Below are 25,669 nucleotides of genomic sequence, written 5' to 3'. Positions count from 1 at the left end.
GACAGGATCTGTACTTTAGCTCACGAACATCTTTTTGGAGTCAAATCCAAAACACCGCACAGCTCTTGGTTTATTCTGCAAAAGTCTTCATTTGACCCATAGGCATCATTTCAAATCATGGTTTACAAGAGAGAAAGTGAAAGGACGTGCCTTTTTTTTTTTCAACAAACAATAGTTAAAACAAGCTGCGGTTTAACGCAACGTGTGAACCTAGAGGCAACTGCCGCTTTTTCTGCTCCTGCCTTCTTGCCTGGCTGACTTTTAAGTAGCTCTCTTCATGAAAATATAGGAAATCAAGCCTTAATCCTAATCACAAAATACTGCTGTTTCGTTTTAAAGGAAGAAGCAAGGAAGTTGGGGGAAGGGAACTAACCCATAACACTAGCAACCAATCCTTATCTTTGCAGAGGCCTTTAAAGAAAACCTTTTCCAGCCCATCCCAAAGGAAGAATCACTTTTTTCCTAGCAAGAACAAAACAGTAACTCTGGCTAGCTTTTAAGACAGAGGTCTCCAAACTTAGTAACTTTAAGACTTGTGGACTTCAACTCCCAGAATTCTCCAGCCAGCTATGCTGGCTGAAGAATTCTGGGAGTTGAAGTCCACAAGTCTTAAAGTTGCCAAGTTTGAGGACCCCTGTCTTAAGACATCAATAAATGGAAAAAAATGTAGTTAGTCCTCCACCTATGACCATAACTGAGGCCAAAATCCCCATTGCAAAACAAGACAGCTGTTAAGTGAGTTTTGCTCCATTTTATGTCCTTTCTTGCCACACTTGTTAAGTGTGAATCATTGCAGTGGTTAAGTTAGTGACGTGGTTAAGTAAATCTGGCTTCCCTGTTGACTTTGCTTCTGAGAAGATCCCAAAAAGGGATCACATGATCCTGGGACATGGCAACTGTCATAAATATGAACCAATTGTCAAGTGTCCAAATTTTGATCAGGTAACCACAGAGATGCTGCAGTTGTGTGAAAACTGGTTGTAAATCTTTTTTTTTTCAGTGCTGTAACCTTGAGCAGTCACTAAACGAACTGTTATAAGTCAAGGACTACCTGTAATATAGCTATTTATAGCTGTTTTGCCCTGAAAAACTGTTTTTTTTTTTTTTCAGGGCAAAACAGTCTGTCTTTTCTGCTAAGATGTGGGACTGCAGTTCGCCAAGGTTTTTATTCCTAACCTCACCAGAGATGCCAACGGTGGATACTAAGGAAGAGCAAGGCACAAACACGGGCAGGATTTGGACCTCCAAAATAATCCAAGGTTGAGTGGATTGAACAAGTAGGAACTTGGAGCGCCCTGGCTAAGGTTACACTAAGCCTCCAAACAACTCATTGTTACTCTAACTTAATTATCACTATTAAAATTCTTGAAGCTGTTTATTCTTGTTTCCTTCCTTCCTTCCTCCCCCAAGACCAAGAAAACTTTGTTTTAACAAGTTAAAAGTCTTTTGTTAAGTCTCTCCCTCTCTCTCTCTCTCTCTCTCTCTCCTGCACTTGGTGCCACTTGTTTTAAAAATATGCTCTAAAAACCGGGTCCAAAATCAATTAATGATTTTGTGCGTTTTCCCTTTTTCTTTTCAATCCTGCTGGTTCAAAAAGCAGAGTTCCGATACATGAACTCAGAGTTTCCTGTCTACCGTTATTATCCAGAGTGGACACAATACAAATTGATCCAAATTCAGGCATTGCGCAACTGGCGTGTATTTAGAACTGTGGTCCTGTCCCGAGGTCATTGGATCAAGATTTGTAACTTTCCCAGCCAGCAAAGACTATGGAGGAGGGCCAGATTTGCTTTAACGACTGCATGATTCACTTAACTGCTACAATTTGGCTTAACAACTGTGGCAAAAAAGGCGTGACCCACTTAACAATTGCTATGATGACCTGGGGCTTGGCACAAAGGCAACACAGTCACAGAAGTAAGAAAAGTCCCTTTAATACCTCCAACTTTGCCCCCAATGTCCAGTTACCTTCGACTGGAGAAAAAAATTCTCCCAAGAATAGTCTTCAAGTGGAGGAAATTCAGTCCGAAAACAAAGTACATACAAACTGTAACTAAAAATCCACAAAATCGTGCTGCAGCAATTAACTGGACAGGGCAGGAGGAGGAATTGCTTCAAAGGCCAACAAAACACACATAGTTGGAAAGATGCCAGGAACACAGATAAGCCTCGACAATAACAGATAACTCACGATTTGCTCTCAACAACTTGCTGTGCGCAACTTCCCTTTTTAAACACTGTGTTCCCAGCTACAGCTAATGAAGGGAATCAGGGCCCTTTCCTCCCCCGCAAGCCACGCAACTCATGTTGCTCCCTTCTCAGTTCCTCCCTGCATGCCCTAGGATGAAGAGGGGGTGGGCCTGGACTTTCCTCTGAATTCCCTCTCCCTTGCTCTCCCTCTCCCCTGCTCTGCCCAGCCGGACTTTGCCCTTCCCATTTTTTCCACAGCCAATGGACTCCCACTCCCTGTCAGCTGCTCAGCCTCCCCCTCGGAATCAGATTCCGACAGGGACATGACAATTGCCTTGCTTAGCCACAGAAATGTTGGACTCAATTGTGATGGTAGGTCAAGGACTACCTGTAAGCCGGCCCTTCTGTTTCACACTGACCAGGCATCTCTAGCTGGCGGATGGGAACTGGGAGTCCTAATGCAACTTTCACATCTTAAATTCCTTCAGAAACTTTGGGCACAGGAACCCTTTGGCCAACCCAGGAGTCCCCACAGAGGCTAGGGGAGGGCAAAAAACGGGCCTCTCAGAAGTTTGAGAAGGCCGGAACTGGGCCTGTTTCCGGCCTCCGGAGGGCTTCCGGAGCCTGGGGAGGCTGTTTTTGCCCTCCCGGAGGCACGAGGAAAGCCTCTGGAGTCCGGGGAGGGCAAAAATACCCACCCCCCCCGCCGTGGTGCAGGAGGCCAACTAGGCCACGCCCACCCAGCAACCTGGCAAAGAACCCGTTACTAAAATTTTTGAAGTCCACCCCTGGTTACAAGCCTTCCATGTACTTCACTGTACAAGCCCTTGAAGATGGGAGGATCAAACTATTTTCCAAAGCACCAGAGGGCAGGAAAAGAAACAATGGATGAAAAACTAACCAAGGAGAGAAGCAACCCAGAATTAAAAGATAAATTTCCTGCCAGTGAGGACAATTAACCAGTGGAATGACCTACCTCCAGAAGTTGTGGCTGCTCCATCACTGGAGGTTTTCAAAAAGAGACTGGACAGCCGTTTGTCCGAGACGGTATAGGGTCAAGACCTCCAAGGTCCCTTCCAACCCTGTTATTCTATGTTTTATGTCTAAGTTTTGCATGACACACAGAGGGAAAAGCCAAAGGTGGCCATCTTCCTTTTGGAAAAAGAGTACAAAAGTTGCCCACAAAATACAGGTTTCCGGTTCTGGACACCACAAGTGGAACGCTCTTACTAACGCTCAGAAAACTGGAGGAGGGAAGTCAGGGTGAAGAACATACTTACTCAATGGCTTTTGCTCATCCTTTGGAGACAGCCGGGAATAAGGAGGGGGAGGTGATTCTGAAAAAGAAAAAGGAGACAAATCAAGTTTTCAGAAAGGTGGTTTCGATCTCAATGAAGTCACTTCTAATTGAACAAAGGATGGGATATTGATCAGAAGCTCACATATATTAAAATATACTTCCGTTGACAGGAAGCAGAATAACCCACTCAACTTCCCTTGCCAAGCTACAGGGTTGAGATCAGAGGTCTCCAACCTTGGCCACTTTAAGACTTGCAGACTTCAACTCCCAGAATTCTGGGAATTGAAGTCCACAAGTCTTGAAGTGGCCAAGTTTGGGGACCCCTAGTTTAGATGCATGCAATTCCTATGAGTAGAAGACTTCCATGGGCCACAAATAACCCTCCATCCAAAGTTCCCTTGCTTGGTTGACCCAACACTTGACTAAATTGGGATAGGGTAGACTATGAGTCAGCCTTTCCTAAGAACCCTAAGATTGTCCTTAGCATGGCATTTCTCAACCTGGGTTGTTTGAAGATGCGTGTGGACTTCAACTCCAAGAAGTTGAAGTCCACCTATCTTCAAACGGCCAAGGTGGAGAAATACTGTCTTAGCATGTTGCATCAAGCAAACCATAATGTTCAATCATAAGATGGCATAGGCGCTTCGTCTCTTGCGCAATACGTAGAATACATCAGTTACATGGATTTAGCATAGTGTTCATACCACCAAATATGCCTTAAAGAGAAACTACAGCTTGCAATTTTCAAGTTCATTTACTCTACAACAATCCCACCAAATGAAACATAGTTTTAAGTTGGCTGGATCCTCACAAGGAATATGATCCACCCTGTAATTGGTAGCCCTAAAACCTAAAATTTCTGCTGTTAAGCGAGACATTTGTTAAGAGAGTTTTGTGACATTTTATTGCCGTTTTATGACATTTCCCGCCACCGTTGTTAAGTGAACCACTGCAGTTGTTAAGTTAGCAACCTGGTTGTTAAGTGAATCTGGCTTCCCCATTGACTTTGCTTGTCAGAAAGTCGTAAAAGGTGATTTACATGACTGACATAAAGATGAACCAGTTGCCAAGCATTTTAATTTTGATTACAAGATTATGGGGATAGTGCAAAAGCTGTAACTGTGAAAAATGGTCATAAGTCACATCTGTCAGTGCTGTTGTAAACTTTGAACGGTTACTAAATGAGCTGTTGGAAGTCAAGGACTACCTGTAGTTACTTTTCTCCGTGTCAGCTGAAGAGGTAGCCCCCAAATTTAGAATTTATTCCCCGTGCGCCTGGAAAACTACCATCTTTTGCTGAAGTCAAAAGATCTCACAGTTCCAGCAATACAAGAATGCAGAGCCTCTTAACACGGTTTTCAGCCAATAATGGCACATTCACATGCTATATTAAGGCATGGTTCATTAGAGACGGAGTCTTCGTTTGCACAACGCACCGAATCCAGACCAAGCAAACGGAATCATGGTTTAGGACAGAGGTCTCCAAACTTGGCAACTTTAAGACTGGTGGACCTCAACTTCCAGCTATGCTGGCTGGAGAATTCTGGGAGTTGAAGTCCACCAGTCTAAAAGTTGCCAAGTTTGGGGAGCTCTGGTTTAGGACAACATGTGAATCCAGTAAGTGCCATTTTCCCCTCCTTTCAAGAGCCTCAAAGGGTCTTTAATTGTGGTTTACAAAAGAGTTGGCTTTTGCACAACACACAGCCTAAAATGCACTGGGGTGAAAGGATTGCCATGCTGTGCAAATCCAACCAAGAAGGTTTTGATGGATGGTTCAGGTGTTTTAAGAATATGTGCAACTGAGCTCATTCAGCAAAACCACCTATTATTTTGCACTGGGTAAACACAGCCCCAGAGGCTCAGCAGGGAACTAAAATAGTCAAAACTGGCTACCAAACAAAACTGGTTTAACTCTGAAGCAGAAAACATTCCTAACAACACTGTCACTTTTTTGGCAGGAGCAACATTTCCTCCGGATATGTCCAGCCAGGCTCAAGACAGCCAAAACTTTCCTCCTTAAGTTTCTGTTGCCTCTATTACAAGGAACTTGGTATTTGGTGTCTCAGGAATAGTCAGGGGAAAGAATTCCATCCCTCCCGATAGGAAAGATACAAAAGACTGAATTCAGAGCATAACAAGAGGCGGGGGAAACGACATTGGTACTGCAAAACAAACAAACAAAAATAAAATGAAGGAAAGCTCATTTCCTAATCAACTTGCAGCGCTGAGAAAAAGGAAAATTGCTAACAGTAATGTTAGGGTCTCTGGGTTCCCTATTTTAAATGACATTTTAAAAAAAAAGATAGACAGAAAACAGCCTTTCACAAACATGCTTATGAGATGGAGGCTATCACAAGTTGCATCCAAGAAACATTTTCCTGGATTCTTCCTCCGTTCCTCCTCTAATTCGCATTATTATATGACTGGAGCAAGAGAAAAAATTCATAAAAACCAAGACATTCCGGCTCAGGTAAGCTGGTTCTTCTTCTCCTGTACAGGTTTGGCAAGTTTGAGAAACACGTTTGCAAAAGGAGAGGTTTAAAACACAAACGCACACACACACACAAACCCTGGCTTGCCATAAAGATTGGCTTTTAAAAATAAGAGGCGCTGTTGCTTTAAGACGGGCCGTCAGATAGAAGGGCCAGTCAAACTGGCGCCAGCCAAATGCAAACTGCATATTATCACCACTTCTTCACCTAAATAGTGGGTTTAGGGGGGTGGGTGGAGGAGAAACTCTTCAGAGAGAAGGGGAAGCTCCCCTCCCAAGCGCAACTTGAAAATGATCTCAGTTGAAAGGGGGGGAATAAATGCCTGGCCAAAAAGAGAGAGGGGGATTTGCTGCCTACGTGGGGCTTCTCCCCAATTCCCATCTGTTTTCGCCTGAAGAAACCAGTGTGTTTTTTCTGTAAACCCCCAAAAAAACAACCTTTCTCTCTTTCGGCTATAATCCAGGGATTTCCAACCCTGGCAACTTTAAGACCGGTGGACTTCAACTCCCAGAATTCCTCAGCCAGGGGAATTCTGGGAGTTGAAGACCACAGAGGTCTTGGAAGGTGGCCAAGGTCGGAAACTTTTTGTTGCAATGAAAAAAAACAGCACAGGTAGTCCTTGACGTACGTACGACTACAATGGAGCCCAAAATCTCTGTTGCTAAGTGAGATAGTTGTTAAGTGAGTTTTACCCCGTTTCACGTCCTTTTCCTGCCACCGTTGTTAAGTGAATCACTGCAGTGATTCAGTTAGTGACACGGCTGTTAAGTGAATCTGGCTTCCCCACTGACTTTGCCTGACAGAAGGTCCCCCAAAAAGGGGATCATCAGCTGACCCCTCAGGACACGGCAACCGTTATAAATATGAATCCCTTGCCAAGTGAATTCTGGTCACGTGACCATAGGGATGCTGTAGCAGACATAAAGTGGAGAAAAATGGTCATAAGCCACTTTTTTTTCCAGCCCCATTGTAACTTTGAACAGTCACTACACCAACTGTTGCAAGTTCAGGACTACCTGTAATTTTCGGGACACAATTGCCACAGGAAAGAAAGAAAGAAAGAAAGAAAGGAAGGAAGACAGAAAGAAAGATGGAAAGAAAGATGAAAAGGAAAGAAGGAAGGAAGGAAGGAAGGAAGGAAGGAAACAGGAAGGAGGAAAGAAGGAAAGGGAAAATAAAAGGAAGGAAGAAGGAAGAAGGAAGGAAGGAAGGAAGGAAGGAAGGAACACGGAAAGAAGATGAAAGAAAGATGAAGGAAGGAAGGAAGAAAGAAATAAAGAGGGGAAGGAAGGAAGGAAGGAAGGAAGGAAGGAAGAAGGAAAGGAAGGAAAGAGGGAAGGAAGGAAGGAAGGAAGGAAGGAAGGAAGGAAGGAAGGAAGGAAGGAAGGAAGGAAGGAAGGAAGGAAGGAAGGAAGGAAAAGCTACAATTTTACAAGGTGGAGGATGATGGGAGTCGATTCTCCAAAGCTTTAGAAAGTTTGAAAAGGTTGAGGAAAAAGCCAGGGGGGGGTCGGTCTTCCAAACTCAAGCTCTCATCAGGGGTTTTCAACAGCCAAAATAGCGAACGCAATCCTGGGTTATATAAACAGAGGCACAGAATCAAAATCACATGAAGTATCAGTACCACTTTATGAATCCTTAGTAAGGCCACCCCGGAACAGTTTTGGTCACCACATTACCAAAAAAAAAAAAAGAAGAAGAAGTTGAGACTTTGGAAAAAGTGCAGAGAAGAGCAACTAAGACGATTCAAGGCCTGAGGACAAAAACATATGCAGGAACTGGGTATGTCTAGTCTAGAGAAAAGACGGACTCGGGGTGACATAATAGCCGTACTCCAGTATTTGAGGAGCTGCCACAAAGAGGAGAGGGGGTCCACTTATTTTCCAAAGCCCCAGAGGGCAGGACAAGAAACAAGGGCTGGAAACTAATCAAAGGGAGAAGCAACCTGGAATTCAGGATGAACTTCTGAACAGGGAGGAAAAATTAACCAGTGGAAAAGATTCCCTCCATAAATTGTGGCTGCTCCATCACTGGGGGCTTTTAAGAAGAGACTGGGCAGCCACCTGTCTGAAATGATACAGGTTCTCCTGCTCGAGCAGGGGGTTGGACTAGAAGACCTCTGGGGGGTCCCTTCCAGCTCTAGTCTGATTGATTGATTCTCTCTCCGATGCCGCCTTTTAGAAATACCGCCCATCCAAGTTAAGGGCTCCTTCCTGTCAAAAAGCAAGGGAAGAACTTAGGCAAGCCCTGGTTGTTGGCCGGCCTGCCTCCCTCCTTCCCTCCCTTGGATTTAGCCCTGCTCCAGTGAACAGCAGCTATTTGGCTCCAGCCGCCTGTGCAGGGGGGATGCTGGTTTGCCTGCTGTGGAAAGGGGGGGCAAGGCTGTTCCCAGGGCGACCCCAAGCAGGAAAAGGGAAAGCACCTTTTGCAAAAGGTGCATTCTGCTTTCCCTTCCCTTGTTTTTACTTTCCCCTTCTGCAGAAAACTTTCAGCTAAGCAAGCAAAACAAGATTTCTTTCTTTCTTTCTTTCTTTTTTTTAGTTCAGCCCCAAGAAAAGAATCTAATTGCACTTAAGTAGGAGCTGCGGATCCTCCTGGCTTCCGGGGGCCTTTATTATGGGTCTCTCCTCTTGCCCAGCCAGCCTGGAATCTAACAGATCCCATTCCCTGCAAAAAGTTTCCCCTCACCCTCTTTCTCAGGGAAATCGGGTTTTTTTCTTTTTTTTGCTTTCTTCTTTTTAATACCAGCCCCCTGATAGAAAAGTTTAACTCTTTGCTGGCTGGAATCCAGCCGGAGCTGCAGGTTTCGGATTCTTCTCCTTGTGGGGAATTTGGAAAAAGATTTCCAGGGAGGGAGAGACTGTCAGACAGAGGACCCATCCTTCCAAGTAAAATGCAAACAAACACAAGCCTTGCTCAGGCTTTTAGGTTTTTGCATAAATCATACTTTTTATTTCAGTGAATTGTTCGAAGGGCTCAACGTTCATTTAATCATGCATGGATCCTGCCAGGGACATGGTGACTGGAGGATAAAACATGAGAAGAACGGTTGCAGGAACTGGGTTGGTCTAATCTAACAGAAACAAGGATGATGGGTGACAATGATAGTTGCCTTCCAATATTTGAGGGGCTCCCACCAAAAAGAGGTGGGGTCGACCTATTCTTCAAAGCAGGAGTAACAGATGGAAACTGATCAAGGCGAGAAGCAACCAAGAACGGAGGAGAAATTTCTTCACAGTGAGAACAATTAACCCGTGGAATAACTTGTCTCCAGAGGTTGTGGGTGGAGGCTTTTAAAAAGAGACTGGATAGCTACTACCAGGTCTCCTGCTTGAGCAGGGGGCTGGACTAGAAGACCTCCAAGGTCCCTTTCCCACCTTGTTATTCTGTCCAAGAGTGGGCCAAGTTAATCAGTGAGATCTTCCTTTATCATTTTTCAGCCACCAGGTTCCACCAGTTCCAAAGCCCGTGGATTGTGCAGGAGTGGGGATGGTGAGTGGGATGGCCACCCAACGGGTGTTGAGTCAGAGACACAGGAGCCAGACCAGCTGGACCAAGGAGGAGGGAACCCAGCAATTGTGGTTCGGCAACATCTGCAAGGCCCCAAGTTGTTGATCCTCCTGTGAAGTATTGTCTGCAGCCAGACTGGGACTGAATGGAAATCTACCCCCCATGGCTGTTAAAGGCCTTTTAGTATAAACCAGAGGTCTCCAAACTTGGCAACTTTAAGACTTGTGGACTTCAACTTTCAGAATTTCTGGAAGTTGAAGTCCACAAGTCTTTTAAGTTGCCAAGTTTGGGGACCCCTGGTATAAACTGTGTGTGCTGGGCCCTGCACGAAACAATGCCTGGTCGAAAGCAGCATTTACCATGAATCCAGAAGCAGAAAGATGAGATGGAGAGAAAAGTCATGTCCCTTTTTGGGGGGAGAGCTAGAACAGAATTACACATTCCTTATTCCTAATCGTTTTGGGAAGGAGTGGGGTTTCAGGCAATGTTTATAGGCTCCCAAATGTTTATCTAAAGAGGTTGAGGGTGTCCATCCCAAATCACTCCCTGAGCTTACACAGAGGACAGAAAGACAGTCCATTTGCTGTAGGACTTTTTGGATACTCCATTTGCTGTAGGTCTCTCTCTCTCTCTCTCTCTCTCTCTTGCTATTCCCTCCCTCTTCTCCTTCCTCCCTCCCTGCCTCCCTCCCTGTCATTCTCATTTCTTCTTTCTTTCTTTCTTTCTTTCTTTCTTTCTTTCTTTCTTTCTTTCTTTCTTTCTTTCTTTCTTTTTCTTTTCTTTTTCTTTCTTTCCCTCCCCTCTTCTCCTCCCTCCTTCCCTGCCTCCCTCCCTGTCATTCTCATTTCTTCTTTCTTTCTTTCTTTCTTTCTTTCTTTCTTTCTTTCTTTCTTTCTTTCTTTCTTTCTTTCTTTCTTTCTTTCTTTCTTTCCCTTCCCTCTTCTCCTTCCTCCCTCTTTGCTTGAGATACTGGCAACATTCAGGCACCCCTTCAAGCCACAAAAAAAAAAAAAAAAAACCCAAAAAAATCTCTAAAACACAACAGGCTTTATCTGGGAATTCCTCAAAGGCAAATCAAGCATTAACTGTTGTGTGTAAAACTAGCTGCAGCTATGCACAAAGTTTACACTGACATTGGATTCTTAAAGAATCACGACTGACCCAGTTTCAAGACAACAATAAAACCAAGAGATGATCAAATATAAATAAATATAAACCCATGTCATATGGGAAATGGATGGTCTTCCGAGATCAGAGATGTATAACTTTCCATGGGGGAAGATTTAAGATGCACTCCCAAAACTCACCCAAGTTTGGTAAAACTATTTTTTGCAATTAAGTCTCATTACGCTGAGCAGTTTTCTTATCTCACATTAAAAATTGCAATTGGGTAGCAACTTCAGGATAGATGCAGGCTGCATAAATCTCTTAAAGCCCTCGTGTCCTTCAGGTGTGAACATGCCAGATGTGTGTGTGGAGGGGAGATTTCTTTAACATGGCACAAACGTGCTCAATTCCTAAAGCAAGTGTGCAAACACTGTCCAGTCTTAGTAGCAAAGCACAGCCAGAGAATCAAGTTTAGCAGTGGTCCAATTATTGGATGAAAATCATTCATGTATGGGTGACTTCTTAGAGTATCTTCTGGTGCAGTGTTTCTCAACCTTGGTCAGCTGAGGAATTCTGGGAGTTGGAAGTCCACACATCTGGAAGTGGCCAAGGCTGAAAACTGCTGCTTTAAAGCCATCCAAATTTCATTGTAGACACCTTTATATCAGCAACAGTGGCTGGGCAATGCTATGAAAGGTGCTGTCAGTTGCTGGGATGGTAGGTGATGACTTGGGGCAATGTTTATCAACCTTGGCAAGCTCATCAGTCTGGAACCCGCATTACGTATCTGATATTAACACAGTTGAGAAAGTCCAGAAATATTTCACAAGAAGAGTTCTCCACTCCTCTACTCATTGCAGAAGAGCTTATGCCACCAGACTCGAAAGACTTAGAAAACCTAGAACTACGCCGTCTTCGGTCCGATCTAAGTATAGTATATAAAATCATACATTGCAATGTCCTACCTGTCAATGAATACTTCAGCTTCAACCATAACAACACAAGAGCACACAATAGATACAAACTCAAGGTTAACCGCACCAAACTTGATTGCAGGAAATACGACTTCAGCAACAGAGGGGTCAATGTCTGGAATACTCTACCTGACTCTGTGGTTTCTTCCCCAAACCCCAAAAACTTTAACCTTAGACTGTCTACTATTGACCTCACCCCTTTCCTAAGAGGTCTGTAGGGGGCGTGCATAAGCGCACCAACATGCCTACCGTCCCTGTCCTATTGTTTCTTTTATTATTTTTCTTATATGTATCCATGTATCCATAACTATGTTTATACTTATACCTGTTATCTTATAATTGCTTGACAAAATAAATAAATAAATAAAATAAATAAAACTTGAAGTTGGGTGAACTTCAACTCCCAGCATTCCCCAGCCATTCTGGGAGTTGAAGTTCACCCATCTTCTGGTGGAAAATAAAGGTTTGAGTAGAAGAGATAATTAACCAGAAAGTAGAGTTCAGACCAGAAACATTCTTACTGGGAATTATTAATGAGAAATACAGTAAAGGAACAATATACTTAATGATACATATAATAACAGCTGTGAGATTGGTGTATGCCCAAAACTAGAAGAATGAAGATACCCCTACAGAAAGTGAAATAATAAGGAAAATATTAGTCTGTGCAGAGATGGACAGGCTTACTTTAGAAATCAAAGATAAGGGTGAGACAGATTATTATGAGGTCTGGAGTAAAATGTATCAATGGCTGGAGACAAGGAAAAAGAAAGAAGGGGTTGACGCTTTATAGGAATGAAAGTTTTGTAAACCAAAGAGAATGGAATATAATGAACAAATATGAGATGATACGAGTGCATGAGTATAAAAGATGGTTGTAAATATGCATATAATTGTATGTAAATGTAAATAAATGTAGATAGAAATAATATGCAGCTAGCACTATACTAACAACATAAGGGAAAAAGGAAATTAATTGTTATGTGTATCTCTATACTATAGCTTGTAAGGCCAAAATGATGGGCAAGAAAGTCGCACTATGTTCCATTGTTTTTAATGTTTATTCAATAAAATTTATACAATAAAATAAAAAATAAAAAAAAAAGAAGTTCATCCATCTTCAAGCTGTCAAAGTTGAGAAACACTGAACTAGGACTTAAGTCATCAGCCTTATGACATACAGAAATTCAGGTAGGTGGCTTGGGCCCAATCTTATTATTTTCCTTAATCCATTTCACAGGAACTGTGGTTGGGGTCATAAACTCAGGGAGAGAAATCCCCTCCTTTCGAAAAGGAGCAAAAGGCAGGACCTCAATTCAGTGAAGGAATAAAAACCAGCAAGAAGTTGCCACAAAGTAGCAGTGCGTGTTGAAGGCTCCATTTGGGATTGATGCATGTTCCTGTTCTTGATTTCCCAAGAACTGGGTGTGACTCTCTGACTTGCTGAAAGCTCCCACGAGACAGCACTGCAGGTTTGGGACTTGGGGTCTTTCAAGTTGTCTGGATACGGAATTTTCCAGACATCCAAACCATGGCTTCAATGTTAGGATCAAGCCAAAATGTGGCTTCCTAGACTCTACCTTTTTCCAGGCTTAGTTCAAAGGGTAAACTGGTCTCTTGGTTTATTTACAGATTTGATTTCCATGGCTGCCCATCTCACCTACAACCATCACACACACACACACACACACACACACCTTGCTTAAAAGAAAGCATGGTAGACAATCCTAAACTTACGACCACAACGGAGCCCAAAATTTCTGTTGCTAAGTGAGACAGGTATTAAGTGAATTTTGACCCGTTTTACAACCGTTCTTGCCACACTTGTTAAGTGAGTCGCTGCGGTTGTTAAATTAGTAACACCGTTGTTAAGTGAATCTGGCATTGACTTCTGCTTTTCAGAAGGTTGCAACAGTGGATCACATGACCCCCCAGGACATTGCAACCGTCATAAATGTGAATCAGCGCCTGAATTTTGATTGTGTGACTATAAGGGATGTTGCAATGGTCATTAAGTGTGAAAAACTGTCACAAATCACTTTTCTCCAGGATGTAACTTTGAATGGAAACATTAAAGGAACTGTTGTGACACAAAAATAACAAAGTCACGAAAGCAGAATAAATTCCCTTTAATGCCCCCAAATTGGCCCCAATGTCCAATTATCCTTGGCTGGATAACAACTTCTTCAAAAAACAGTCTACCAAGGGCAGAAATACAGACCGAACCCAAAGTAAAGATAATTAGAAATAAAAAAAATCCCAACACAAACCTCACTGAAGAAATTAACACGACAGGCCAGGATGATAAAATTGCAGGCTTTCAAAGGGTAACACAAGCAGCCACAGTTGGGAGGATGCCAAAACTCAGATAAGCCTCGACCAAGATAATGCAGGCTTTGCTTCCAGCAAGGTACTGTGTGCGAACGCCCCACTGTTCTCCCAGCTGCAACTAGTGAAAGGGATCAGGGCCCTTTTCTCTCTCCCAAGCCACGTTGCTCCCTTCTCCGTTCCTCCTTGCATGCCCTAGGATGAAGAGGGGATGGGCCTGGGTCTTCCTCTGAATGCCCAGCTGGACTTTGCCCCCCCCCGTTTCTTCCACAGCCACGGGAGCCACACTCCCACTCCCTTGTCAGCTGCTCGACCTCCCCTCAGAATCAGACTCCAACAAGGGCACGAAACTCCCTGTATAATGCAACCCATGGTACCAGAAGATGAGAGCAGACAAACTGTATGGGGTTGAATGCTTCCAGCATGCTCAGTGTTTACAAAGGAGAAGTTCTCTGCCTCCAGGGAAGGAGGGAAGCTTCTACCAGCGATGTAATTCACCCATCCAAGGCACTACTAGATAGATGTTCCAGTTCCCACGTGAAGCATCTCCACGGATGAAAAAGTCTTGGGTCAGCGCAAAATTGAGCTAAGGACACACAGATGGTGCGCCACCCCAGGGGGGCTGATATGGCAAATGTTTCCTGAAGACATTTGCCTCCCAAGACCCCCCTTTTAAAGGGAATTGGAGAGGATGATAAAAGTAGGTCACCCGTCTTTACAAGAGACTTCCAAAACGACTCTTCTTAAATGCCGCTTTGCCAGAAACCATAACTTCTCATTTTCACCGTGAATTTAAGCTTCCCATTTCCAGCTGAAGAAAAAGTGCAGAAAAAAGGAAGCTGCCAAACCCCACAAGGACTATGCTGTGAAGAAGCAGAAGAGCAGCCTGCAAATGCTTTTAGGTTATGAAGACATATGCAAGGACCCCAAAAGAGGCACTTGGATCAAACTTTCAAAACACAATGAAATCCTCAGCCGGCTCTTTATCAAAGGCTCCAGCACTGCTCAAAGAGAGGAAGACCACCACTTCTCCTCCTGGGATGGAAATCACTTGGTGGCAAATCCCGCCCACCCTTCACGTACTTGGGGGGCCCCTCAAGGCAGGACTGCAGAATCTTCCGCCTGTCCAGACCTGTTGGGGTCTGCATTCCCAAGGTGAGTGGGACTGGAAGCAAGGGAGGGGGGGGGTTATTGAGGGGGGAGGGTGTCCTCCTGGTTCAGAGTGCAAGAGGAGGTGAGGGAGACCTTTGTTTCCAGGCCCATCCTCTCCCCTCCCCAGAAGTCCCCTTCTGCTTGGGAGCCAAAAAGGGGGATGGGTTTTAAATGGCACAAAGAATGGAGGGGAGGGGGACCGTGGCCCAACAGACAGGCCCATCAGCAGCTCCGTCTCCAGAGGTTTCATTGCCCCAACCTGTCATTTCCAAATGGCTTTTGGTGGGAGTCCCAACTTTTTTCAGTGCCAGCATGGAAGGATTCCAACTCACATTAGAGTAGGGGTCTCCAAACCTTGGCCACTGGAAGCCTGGGGGACTTCAACTCCCAGAATTCCCCAATCCAGCTTTGCTCTAATGCAAGGGTCTCCAAACCTTGGCCACTGGAAGCCTGGGGGGCTTCAACTCCCAGAATTCCCAATCCAGCTTTGCTCTAATGCAAGGGTCTCCAACCTTGGCCACTGGAAGCCTGGCGGACTTCAACTCCCAGAATTCCCCAGCCAGCTTTGCTCTAATGCAGGGGTCCCCAACCTTGGCCACTGGAAGCCTGGGGGATTTCAACTCCCAGAATTCCCCAATCCAGCTTTGCTCTAATGCAGGGGTCTCCAACCTTGGCCACTGGAAGCCTGGCGGACTTCAACTCCCACAATTACCCAGCCAGCTTTCCCCAGGTTGGAATCTCCAACCAGTGGCCAAGGTTGGAGATTCCTGGTTTAGGCACAGATGTTGGCTAAGACCAGGCAGAATCTGTCCAGTCCAGCTTTCTTCCACCCTGTCTGTTGGGAAAGTGGAGGTCCCTGCTCCTATATAACCAGGTTTGTTTAGTCTGGCCAGGCTACATCACAACTTCACACCAAGGGAAGGCCGACCCACAACCTTCACTAAAGTGCCCGTCCGTCCCCTTTCCCACGGGGCGAGAGTGCAGGTGGGCCCGAGGGGGCGGCCCAGGGACCCCCGCCAGCCTTCCACCACCACCACCCCGTCCCGCGCCCGGCAAGCCGCCTTACCTGAGCCGCACAGCCGGCTGAAGTGGTAGGGGTTGCAGCAGACAGTGGGCCCGTCGGGGAGGCCGAAGCGCCGGCACTCGCACAGCGGCTTCAGCTCGGCGGGGCCCTGGAGGTCCGGCCAGCGGAAGAGTTTGCCCAGGAGCAGCTGCGGCGGGGCCGGCTGGCCGCCCAGCCTGACCTCCAGCTCGGCCCGGGAGACCAGGACGCAGGCGCTGGGCAGCCCTCCGCGGGACTCGACGGCCTCCAGCAGGCTATCGAGGGCGCGCTCCTTGAGGCGCTTGAGGAGCGAGTAGGTGAGGCTGTTCAGCTCCTGCTCCAGCGGCGGCGCCAGGCGGGAGCGGCCGTCGAGGCAGGAGGCGCCGTCCAAGGGCCGCTCCTTGAAGAGGCAGCAGCCGACCGCCTGGGCCTCGCTCTCCGGAGCCCACCCGCCGGCTTCCTTCTCCGCCTCCTGCGCCGCTGCCTCGGCCGCCTCCTCGAGGTCGCCGCCGCCGCCGTCGCCGTGCACCATGGACCCCGCCGCCGGCTCCTCGACGGCGCCTCCGCAGGTCCCCGGCCGCCTGGCCTCGCTCCCGCTCCCGGGCTCCTCGCTCTGCCCGAGGAGGCTGCTGCTCTTGCCCGCATCTCCTCCTCCGCCGCCGCCGCCGCCGCCGTCGGGGAGCAGCCGGCTTCTCCAAAGGCGCCGCACAAGCCCTGCCCGTTTGGACCGGAACATGCGCTTCGGCCGGGCTTTGCCCTTCGCCTGGCTCCGGGTCAGACCCTCCCGGGCGGGCGCCGCATGGAGGGGAGCCAGCGACGGCGTCGGCGGCTGCTGCTGCTGCTGCTGCTGGGGCTGCTGCTGCTACCGCCGCGGCGTCGGCGGCCGGAGCAAAGCCTCGCACGGCCGGCCCAGCCAAGCGCCGAGGGTCGGCAGCCGCGCTGCCGCATCAGGAAGCGCCGCAACGGCATAGAGCGGCAGCCCCGAAAGGCCGACGGCGCGTGGGAAGCAGCCCGGGCCGCCGCCCGCCCCTCGGCTCTCTCTCTCTCTCTCTCTGCGGCAAGAAGAAGACGCCGGCGAGCCCGCGACGGCTCCTTGCCCGGAGGCCGCCCCTCCAAGCGGCTCGGTCTGCTGCTCTCCGGCTCGGCTCCCTCGACGACGACGGGGCGGGAGAAGGGGAGAGTCGGGTCGGGTGGCGCGCTCTTCTTCCTCGGCCACGCTTTACCAAGTTGGCCGGACTTGGCCGGGCAACAGCCGCAAGAGGCCGCCTCCCGGGCTCGGACGCCGGCCGGAGGAGCCCGGCATAGCTGGCTCGGACGCCGCAATCGCCTCCTCGTCCGTCCCGGGCCGGGAGCGGCGACGCCGCGGCGGCACTGGGGGCCGTCCACGCGCGGAGGGGAGCCCGGCGGCGGCTTCCCCGGAGGAGCGAGGCGGGCGATCGCGGCGCTCCCTGCCCGCCGCCGCCGCTGCTGCTGCTGCTGCTGCTTGTACCGCCGCCGCCGCCGCCGCCCTCTTTTTTTTTTTTTTTGTTCTCCCGCCCGGAGCGGGTCGGGGCCCCCTGGCCGAGCGCGGAGTCATTGGCTCCCTCCCATCATGTGCCAGTCTAGACACTTTGGCGGCGCGGGAGGGTTGCGCAAACAAGCGCTCGGGTTTCTTCCCTCTTAAAGGAAAACGCCTCTCGGCCGCTTTGGGGACGGCGCGGATCCCCGCCTGGCTTCTCTCCGCGCCCTTTCACCCCCCACCCCACCCCACCCCCGGGGAAAGGAGGGCAGGGAGGCCAGCCGGAGCCGGAATGAGACGGGTTGGGGGAAAAGGGGGTCTAGGGAGGTCTTCTAGTCCAACCCCCTGCTCAGATGCCGTGGCTTCTGGGAGGGGAGCCCTGGCACTGGGAATGAACGGAAGAACAGAGCTGGAAGGGGCCCTGGAGGTCTTCTAGTCCAACCCCCTGCTCAGATGCCGTGGCTTCTTGGAGGGGAGCCCTGGCACTGGGAATGAACGAAAGAACAGAGCTGGAAGGGGCCTGGAGGTCTTCTAGTCCAACCCCTGCTCAGATGCCGTGGCTTCTGGAGGGGAGCCCTGGCACTGGGAATGAACGAAAGAACAGAGCTGGAAGGGGCCCTGGAGGTCTTCTAGCCAACCCCTGCTCAGATGCCGTGGCTTCTTGGAGGGGAGCCCTGGCACTGTGAATGAATGGAAGAACCGAGTCGGAAGGGGCCCTGGAGGTCTTCTAGTCCAACCCCTGCTCAGATGAACCTGGGGGCTTCTGGGAGGAGCCCTGGCACTGGACTTCAAGAACAGAGAATTTCTGGGGAGTTCTGGGAATTAAAGCCCCACCAGCCGCTTAAAGTGGCCAAGGTTGGAATGAACGGAAGAACAGAGCGTCAATAATGGGCTGAGGTCTTCTAGTCCAACCCCTGCTCAGATGAAAGGGGCTTCTGGAGGAGGGAGCTCCTGGCACTGGGAATGAACCAAGAACAGAGTCGGAAGGGGCCCTCGAGGTTGAAGTCCAACCCCTGCTCAGATGCCGTGGCTTCTTGGAGGGGAGCCCTGGCACTGGGAATGAACAGAAGAACAGAGTTGGAAGGGGCCCTGGAGGTCTTCTAGTCCAACCCCTGCTCAGATGCCGTGGCTTCTTGGAGGGGAGCCCTGGCACTGGGAATGAACAGAAGAACAGAGCTGGAAGGGGCCCTGGAGGTCTTCTAGTCCAACCCCTGCTCAGATGCCTGTGGCTTCTTGGAGGGGAGCCCTGGCACTGGGAATGAACGGAAGAACAGAGCTGGAAGGGGCCCTCGAGGTCTTCTAGTCCAACCCCTGCTCAGATGCCGTGGCTTCTGGGAGGGGAGCCCTGGCACTGGGAATGAACGAAAGAACAGAGCTGGAAGGGGCCCTGGAGGTCTTCTAGTCCAACCCCTGCTCAGATGCCGTGGCTTCTGGAGGGGAGCCCTGGCACTGGGAATGAACGAAAGAACAGAGCTGGAAGGGGCCCTGGAGGTCTTCTAGTCCAACCCCTGCTCATTCCCAGTGCCAGGGGCTCCCTCCAAGAAGCCACGGCATCTGAAGGTGGCACTGGAATGAACGGAAGAACAGAGCTCGAAGGGACCTCGAGGCTTCTTCCAATCTCTGTTCTGCCGTTCATTCCCAGTGCCAGGGAATCCTTCCAACAGAAGCCACGGGGTCGCTCCCCTGCTCAGAGGAAGGTTTTCCAGGAAAACCCTTCACGGGGAGCACCTCTGAGCAGGGGTTGGACTAGGAAGACCTCCAGGGGGCCCTTCCAGCTCTGTTCTTTCGCAGTCTCATTCCCACTTGCCAGGGGACTCCAACCCAGAAGCCACGGCATCTGGGAGCAGGGGTTAGGGCCAAGTTGAGACCTCCAGGGCCCCTTCCAGCTCTGTTCTTTCTGTTCATTCCCAGTGCCAGGGCTCCCTTCCAAGAAGCCACGGGGCGCTTTGCTGGCTGGGGAATTCTGGGAGTTGAAGTCCTCCAGGCTTCAAGCGGCCAAGGTTGGAGACCCCTGGTGTAGTCTCTTCTGGGAAACCTTCCGTGGTGGAGCACCCACAACTTCTGGAGGCAAGCTGTTCCACTGGTTAATGGTTCCCACTATCAGAAAATTTCTCCTTAGGTTGTTTCTCTCCTTGATTCGTTTCCATCCATTCCTTCTTGTTCTGCCTCGTTTTGCCAGACGTTCTCAGAGTACCAGCCTGGTCCTGAGCCCTGCAGAAGTGGGGTTTGGAGAAGTCAAGGCAGGAATTTTGAGGAACCCCCCTTTTGTTTCGCTCCTTGTCCCTGGCCTTTCTTTCCCCCAGACATTCACCTCGGGGTTTCCTCTTTTGATGCTCACAACAACCTTGCGAGGTGGGTCAGGCTGGAAGAAGAAATGACCAGTTTGGCTTCTTTAGCTAGCAAGCTGTGCTGATCAGAAAAGACTCCAACTGGTTGTTATTGGGATTGGGGACCACCAGGAAATCCCAGGGCTGTACCTTAGACTAGGAGAGTTGAAAACAGTTTCTAGAAGGGGGCAAATAGAGAATGAGTGATATTATGGGGGATCCCACTCAGGATGGGATACAACTTTATTTCTACTTTTGAAGCAGAGGTGAAGACACACTTCATGGCCCCAAATGAAATCCACTTCTCCCACCAAACAAATCTCACAGGGAATTACTCTAGAGTAAATATAGACGCATCAGGTCACACACTCTGTGGCAATAGACAGCATTCCAGGTTGCTCCAAAACTTATTGCTGTGTTGTAGTTCGAGATGTCTCTGACTTCCACGCACATCCTGCTATCTGTTTGCAGAAGGTTGGGGCTCATGCACACACCAACAGCCACAGCTATTCCAGTTCACAACCACCTTGGGACAGAAGGCGTTCGATTCCCTGTTTAGGCAGGTGGAACCAAAGTTAACAAAAATAACATCAGCAACTTGTGGAGTTCAGCATGGAGAACACAAACCCTGGCCTTAATCCCTTGAACTCCATTTTCTAGTCCAGGGGTCCCCAAACTTGGCAACTTTAAGATTTGTGGACTTCAACTCCCACAATTCTCCAGCCAGTATAGCTGGAAGTCCACAAGTTTTAAAGTTGCCAAGGTTGCAGACCTCTGTTCGAAAGTCAGAAAGGATGTGTTCACATAACACGTATGAACCAGTTTTGTTGCAAACCTAATTGCTGTATTCATGTATCGTATTTATTTGGGTGAATTGTAATGTTGGTTAGTTTCTGGCTTATCGCATAGCATGAATCCAGCCCATTTAGTCAGTTTGCTGTCTTGTGCAACCTTTTAGAATGGATTTGTTGGGCAACAAGTTTAATCTGTGAGCAACAGCAATTGGAGTTTTCCTTTTGTTTGGACAGAGTTACAATGGGAGATGGGGGGGTGAGAAATGATATTAAAGTATTGGGAGAAAAATTGCTGTTGCTCTCTAGAACAGGGGTCTCCAACCTTGGCAACTTTAAGTCTTGTGGACTTCAACTCCCAGAATTCCCCAGCCAGCAGTCTATTCTTTTAAACAAAGCTTGCCGTTTAAAAACACAGTTATGACTTGACATACGAACTGGACCCAGACAAATTAGAACACTCAACAGACCATTGTTTAAAGAAATAATGACATTCTGGGGAGCTAGCTGACATACAGCCATCACAGATGGTAATAATCTAAATCTGGCTGAGGAATTCTGGGAGTTGAAGTCCACAAGTCTTACGAAGGTCAGACACCCCTGGCATATAGGGTTGAAAATATTGAAGCTGGACACTTAGGCAGGAAAAACCAAAAGTACACATACAGACTGGGTGAAACCAGGCTTAATAGCAGTAACTGTGAGAGGGATATTGGAGTCTGAGTGGACAACCAGCTAAATATGAGCCAGCAGTGTGCAGCAGCAGCCAAAAAAGCCAATGCAATCCTAAATTGCATTAACAATCGAGATTAAGGGAGGTACTAATACCACTCCGCAAAGCCTTAGTAAGACCTCACCTAGAATACTGCATCCAGTTTTGGTCACCACACTATAAAAAAGATGTTGAGACTCTAGAAAGAGTGCAGAGAAGAGCAACCAGGATGATGAGGGGACTGGAGGCTAAAACATATGAAGAACGGTTGCAGGAACTGGGCCTGGCTAGTCTAGGGAAGAGAAAAACCAGGGGAGACAGGAGAGCATCTTCCAATATTTGATGGGCTACCACAGAGAGGAGGAAGGGGTCAAGCTATTTTCCAAAGCACCCGAAGGCCAGACAAGGAATAATGGATGGAAAGTGAACAAGGAGAGATTCAACCTGGAAATAAGGAGACACTTTCTGACAGAACAATCCACCCATGGAACAGAAGTTGCCCTCGGAAGTTGTGGGAGCGCCATCACTTGAGACTTTCAAGAAGAGACTGGACTGCCATTTGTCAGAAATGGTGTAGGGTCTCCCTCTTGGACAGGGGGTTGGACTAGATGTCCTACAAGGTCCCTTCCACCTCTTCACCCCATCCCCATCCATCCCAGGCGCAGCCTCTAATCCTCTGTTTCAGCTCAGAAAGCTATGCTGGCTGTTGTTGTTTTTTATAGCCTCCCTAACATCTCATTATAAACTCTGCACTGTCAACAAAGGTGGTGACTTGGTGACTCCAGGCCTGGCTCAATAAGGAAGCAACATCTCGGAAGCTTCTGACCTTTGGAAGCAGGGCTGAAAAGGGCCGTCTGGTTGCCCACATGCAGGAATATAGGGAGGGGTTTTAAAATAACCTCACATGCAAATGTTGGATCTTGTGTGGTTTGGGAGTTGTTCTCTCGGTGGAATAGTTGCAGGGGTCTCCAACCTTGGCAACTTCATGACTTGTAGACTTCAACTCCCAGAGTTGAAGTCCACAAGTTTTAAAGTAGCCAAGGTTGGAGACCCATGGAATAGAATAGAATTCTTTATTGGCCAAGTGTGATTGGACACACAAGGAATTTGTTTTGGTGCCTATGCCCTCAAGATACATATGTCAAGAATCATAGATATAACACTTAGAAGTAGTCATAGGGTACTATAAATCATACTAGGAAACATAATAATAAACTAGGGCTGTTTTATATATAACATATATGTGTGTTTAAGTGTGTCTGTATGTTTAAAAGTCATGTATGTATGTGTCTGTATGTTTAAGGGTCTTGTTATTTTGATGTAAACTCTAATCTTATTTTTATCTCCACCATTAACTGTATTTGCAGAAAAATCATAGAAAAATTATAGTCATAGGGTACTATAAATCATACTAGGAAACACACACACACACACACACACACACACACACACACACACATATATATATATATTCTTAAGTTTTCGTGGGTATTTACATGTATAGTATTCAGCTTTGTTCGGGAGTTTTCCCACGTCATTGTAGTTGTGCTTTTAAAGTTGTAGCAACGTTTCGGCAGAATCTCATCTGCCATCATCAGGCTTCTGTATTGTGTCCGTCTGTGAGGATATATATGTTTTTATATGTTTCATATATATATATATGAAACATATAAAACATAATAAATCATACCAGGAAATATAACAATAAGTTAGGGCTGTTATATATAACATATATAGGTGTTTAAGTGTGTCTGTATGTTTAAAGGTCTCATTATTTGATGTAAACTCAAGTCTAATCTTATTTTTATCTCCACCATCAATTGTACTTGCACAAAACTGGGAAAGTGAAGAGATTCCGACTGATGAGAAGGTGGTCAGGAAAATATGAGAATGTGCAGGAATGAATAGATTAACCCTTGTAATTAAAGAGAAGGAACAAACCGAATACTGTGTGATACGGGAATCTTTCTATCGATGGCTTGAGAATAAATATGGGAATTAGAAATTTAAAAAGATCCATGAAAAATAGAAAACATGCTGAGAGAATTAAATATGTGATGATAAAGATTCTTATAATAATTAGACATATTATGTATATCAGTATTGAGTAAGAATAGAGAATCAATACCAATGCAATGAATAGGTGTAATTGTATTTGTTATTGCACAAGCTATTTGTACCTAGATGACACACTGTTTAAATGGAAGATGGATTATTTGTTTTAAATAAAAACTAATATTTTTTTTTAAAAAAATCTAACTTTATTTGGTTCCCAAATTACAGAGAAATATCAAGTCACTTTACTGGGGCTACATTATCTTGAACCCTGAGAAAATACAGTCCTTATAATACAAGTACTTTATTTTTTCAGATTTAGAATCATAGAATAACAAGAGCTGGAAGGGATCCTGGAGGTCATCTAGTCCAACCCCCTGCTCCAGCAGGAGAGTCTATTATAAGACAAGCGGAAGTCCACACCTCTTCAAGTGGCCAAGGTTGAGAAATACTGTGGCCTAGCTTATTGAACTATTGTTGAACAGCCGCCTTGAGCTCTCGTGGAAAAAGCGGCATATAAATCCTGCATTTTCTTAAAACAAACAAACAAAATTCCCTCCGGCGCGCCAAGAGTTAAGCCGCCTCTTTTTTTTTTCCCCTTTCTCCCCCCCAAGTCCGAGAGGCTAGGCCACGCCCCCCGGATTGATTAACTTGTTCAGGGCGAGCAAAAGTTCAGGCTCCGGAAGCGCCGATTGGCCTTCGGCAGGAGGCCGCCCCGCCCCTCGGGCGTGTTGATTGGCTTTGGGCGTTCCATTCAGGGGAAGGCGGGTTGTTCCTTGAATGAAAGGAAGGCTCAGCGATTGCGCAAACCTGCCGACGGGGCTTTTGAATGGAGAGGCGCAGCTGCGGGGTGGCGAGTTGAGCGGGGCTTGCAGCCTCTCCTGGCTTCTGGAGGCAAGCCAAGGCACTGTGAATTAACCAGAAGAAAGGAAGGGGCCTTGGAGGTCTTCTAGTCCAGCCTCCTGCTCAAGCAAGAGAACTAACACCATTCTAGACCAGGGCTCTCCAACCTTGGCCACTTTAAGCCTGGAGGACTTCAACTCCCAGAATTCCCCAGCCAGCTTTGCTGGCTGGGGAATTCTGGGAGTTGAAGTCCTCCAGGCTTAAAGTGGCCAAGGTTGGAGAGCCCTGGTCTAGACAAATGACTGTCCAAAGTCTTCTTAAAAGCCTCCAGGGATTGAGCACCCATCACTTCTGGGGAATTTCTGGGGAGTTCTGGGAATTGAAGTCCACTAGGCTTAAAAGTTGCCAAGATTGGAGACTCCTGCTCCAAAGGGACACCCCCTCACACACACCAAAGGGGGATTGTGAATGCACTTTCCTCCAGAGAGCCCCCTGGCCCCTGTGGCTCTTGGCTGCCGACAGGCGGACGGTTAGGGTCTCTGAGCATTATAAAAGTGCTTAGACTGTGGTGTTTCTCTATGTCATATATGTGGGTACATGCACAATTTTGTATTTATTTTGTCATGTGTAGAAATAGAAATAGAATTCTTTCTTGGCCAAGTGTGATTGGACACACAAGGAATTGGTCTTGGTGCAAATGCTCTCAGTGTACATAAAAGAAAAGATACGTTGGTCAAGAGTCAAGAATCATCAGGTACACTTAATGATAGGCATAGGGTACAATAAGCAATCAAATCCAACTAGGAAACAGTCAGTTTAAAGAACAGAATAAGAAAAAGAATAGAATAGAATAGAATAGGAATAGAACAGAACAGAACAGAACAGAACAGAACAGAATAGAATAGAATAGAATAGCAAAATGAATAGAAAGAGTATAGAATAGAAATAGAAATAAAATAGAATTTCTTTATTGGCCAAGTGTGATTGGACACACAAGGAATTTGTCTTGGTGCAAATGCTCTCAGTGTACATAAAAGAAAAGATACGTTGGTCAAGAGTCAAGAATCATCAGGTACACTTAATGATAGGCATAGGGTACAATAAGCAATCAAATGCAACTAGGAAACAGTCAGTTTAAAGAATAGAATAAGAAAAAGAATAGAGTAGAGTAGAGTAGAGTAGAATAGAATAGAATAGAATAGAATAGAATAGAATAGAATAGAATAGAATAGAATAGAATAGAATAGAATAGAATAGAATAGAATAGAATAGAATAGAATAGAATTCTTTCTTGGCCAAGTGTGATTGGACACACAAGGAATTTGTCTTGATGCAAATGCTCTCAGTG

At 47.0% G+C, this 25,669-nt stretch overlaps 2 protein-coding genes across 2 annotated transcripts in view; both read right to left on the bottom strand.

Moving 5' to 3' along the window:
- Window positions 1–17,616, bottom strand: part of SMAD6 (SMAD family member 6) — a 52,254-nt gene extending 34,638 nt beyond the window's left edge. The window contains exons 1-2 of the mRNA XM_087972950.1: window positions 16,120–17,616; window positions 3,471–3,527 (exon numbers count right to left, since the gene is read on the bottom strand). Of these exons, the coding sequence (XP_087829076.1) occupies window positions 3,471–3,527; window positions 16,120–16,831 (769 nt within the window). The 5' untranslated portion in view covers window positions 16,832–17,616. The remainder of the gene's footprint in view (window positions 1–3,470; window positions 3,528–16,119) is intronic.
- MAP2K1 (mitogen-activated protein kinase kinase 1) overlaps window positions 1–25,669 on the bottom strand; it is a 292,757-nt gene that overhangs the window by 125,878 nt on the left and 141,210 nt on the right. The window lies entirely within an intron of this gene.

Source organism: Notechis scutatus, chromosome 11, assembly GCF_049901735.1.
Source record: "Notechis scutatus isolate UNSWTSFEM ecotype Mainland chromosome 11, rNotScu1.2, whole genome shotgun sequence".
Classification (NCBI taxonomy): domain Eukaryota; kingdom Metazoa; phylum Chordata; class Lepidosauria; order Squamata; family Elapidae; genus Notechis; species Notechis scutatus.
Note: the sequence above shows the minus strand (reverse complement) of the source record. Positions and strands in the feature narration are given on the sequence as shown.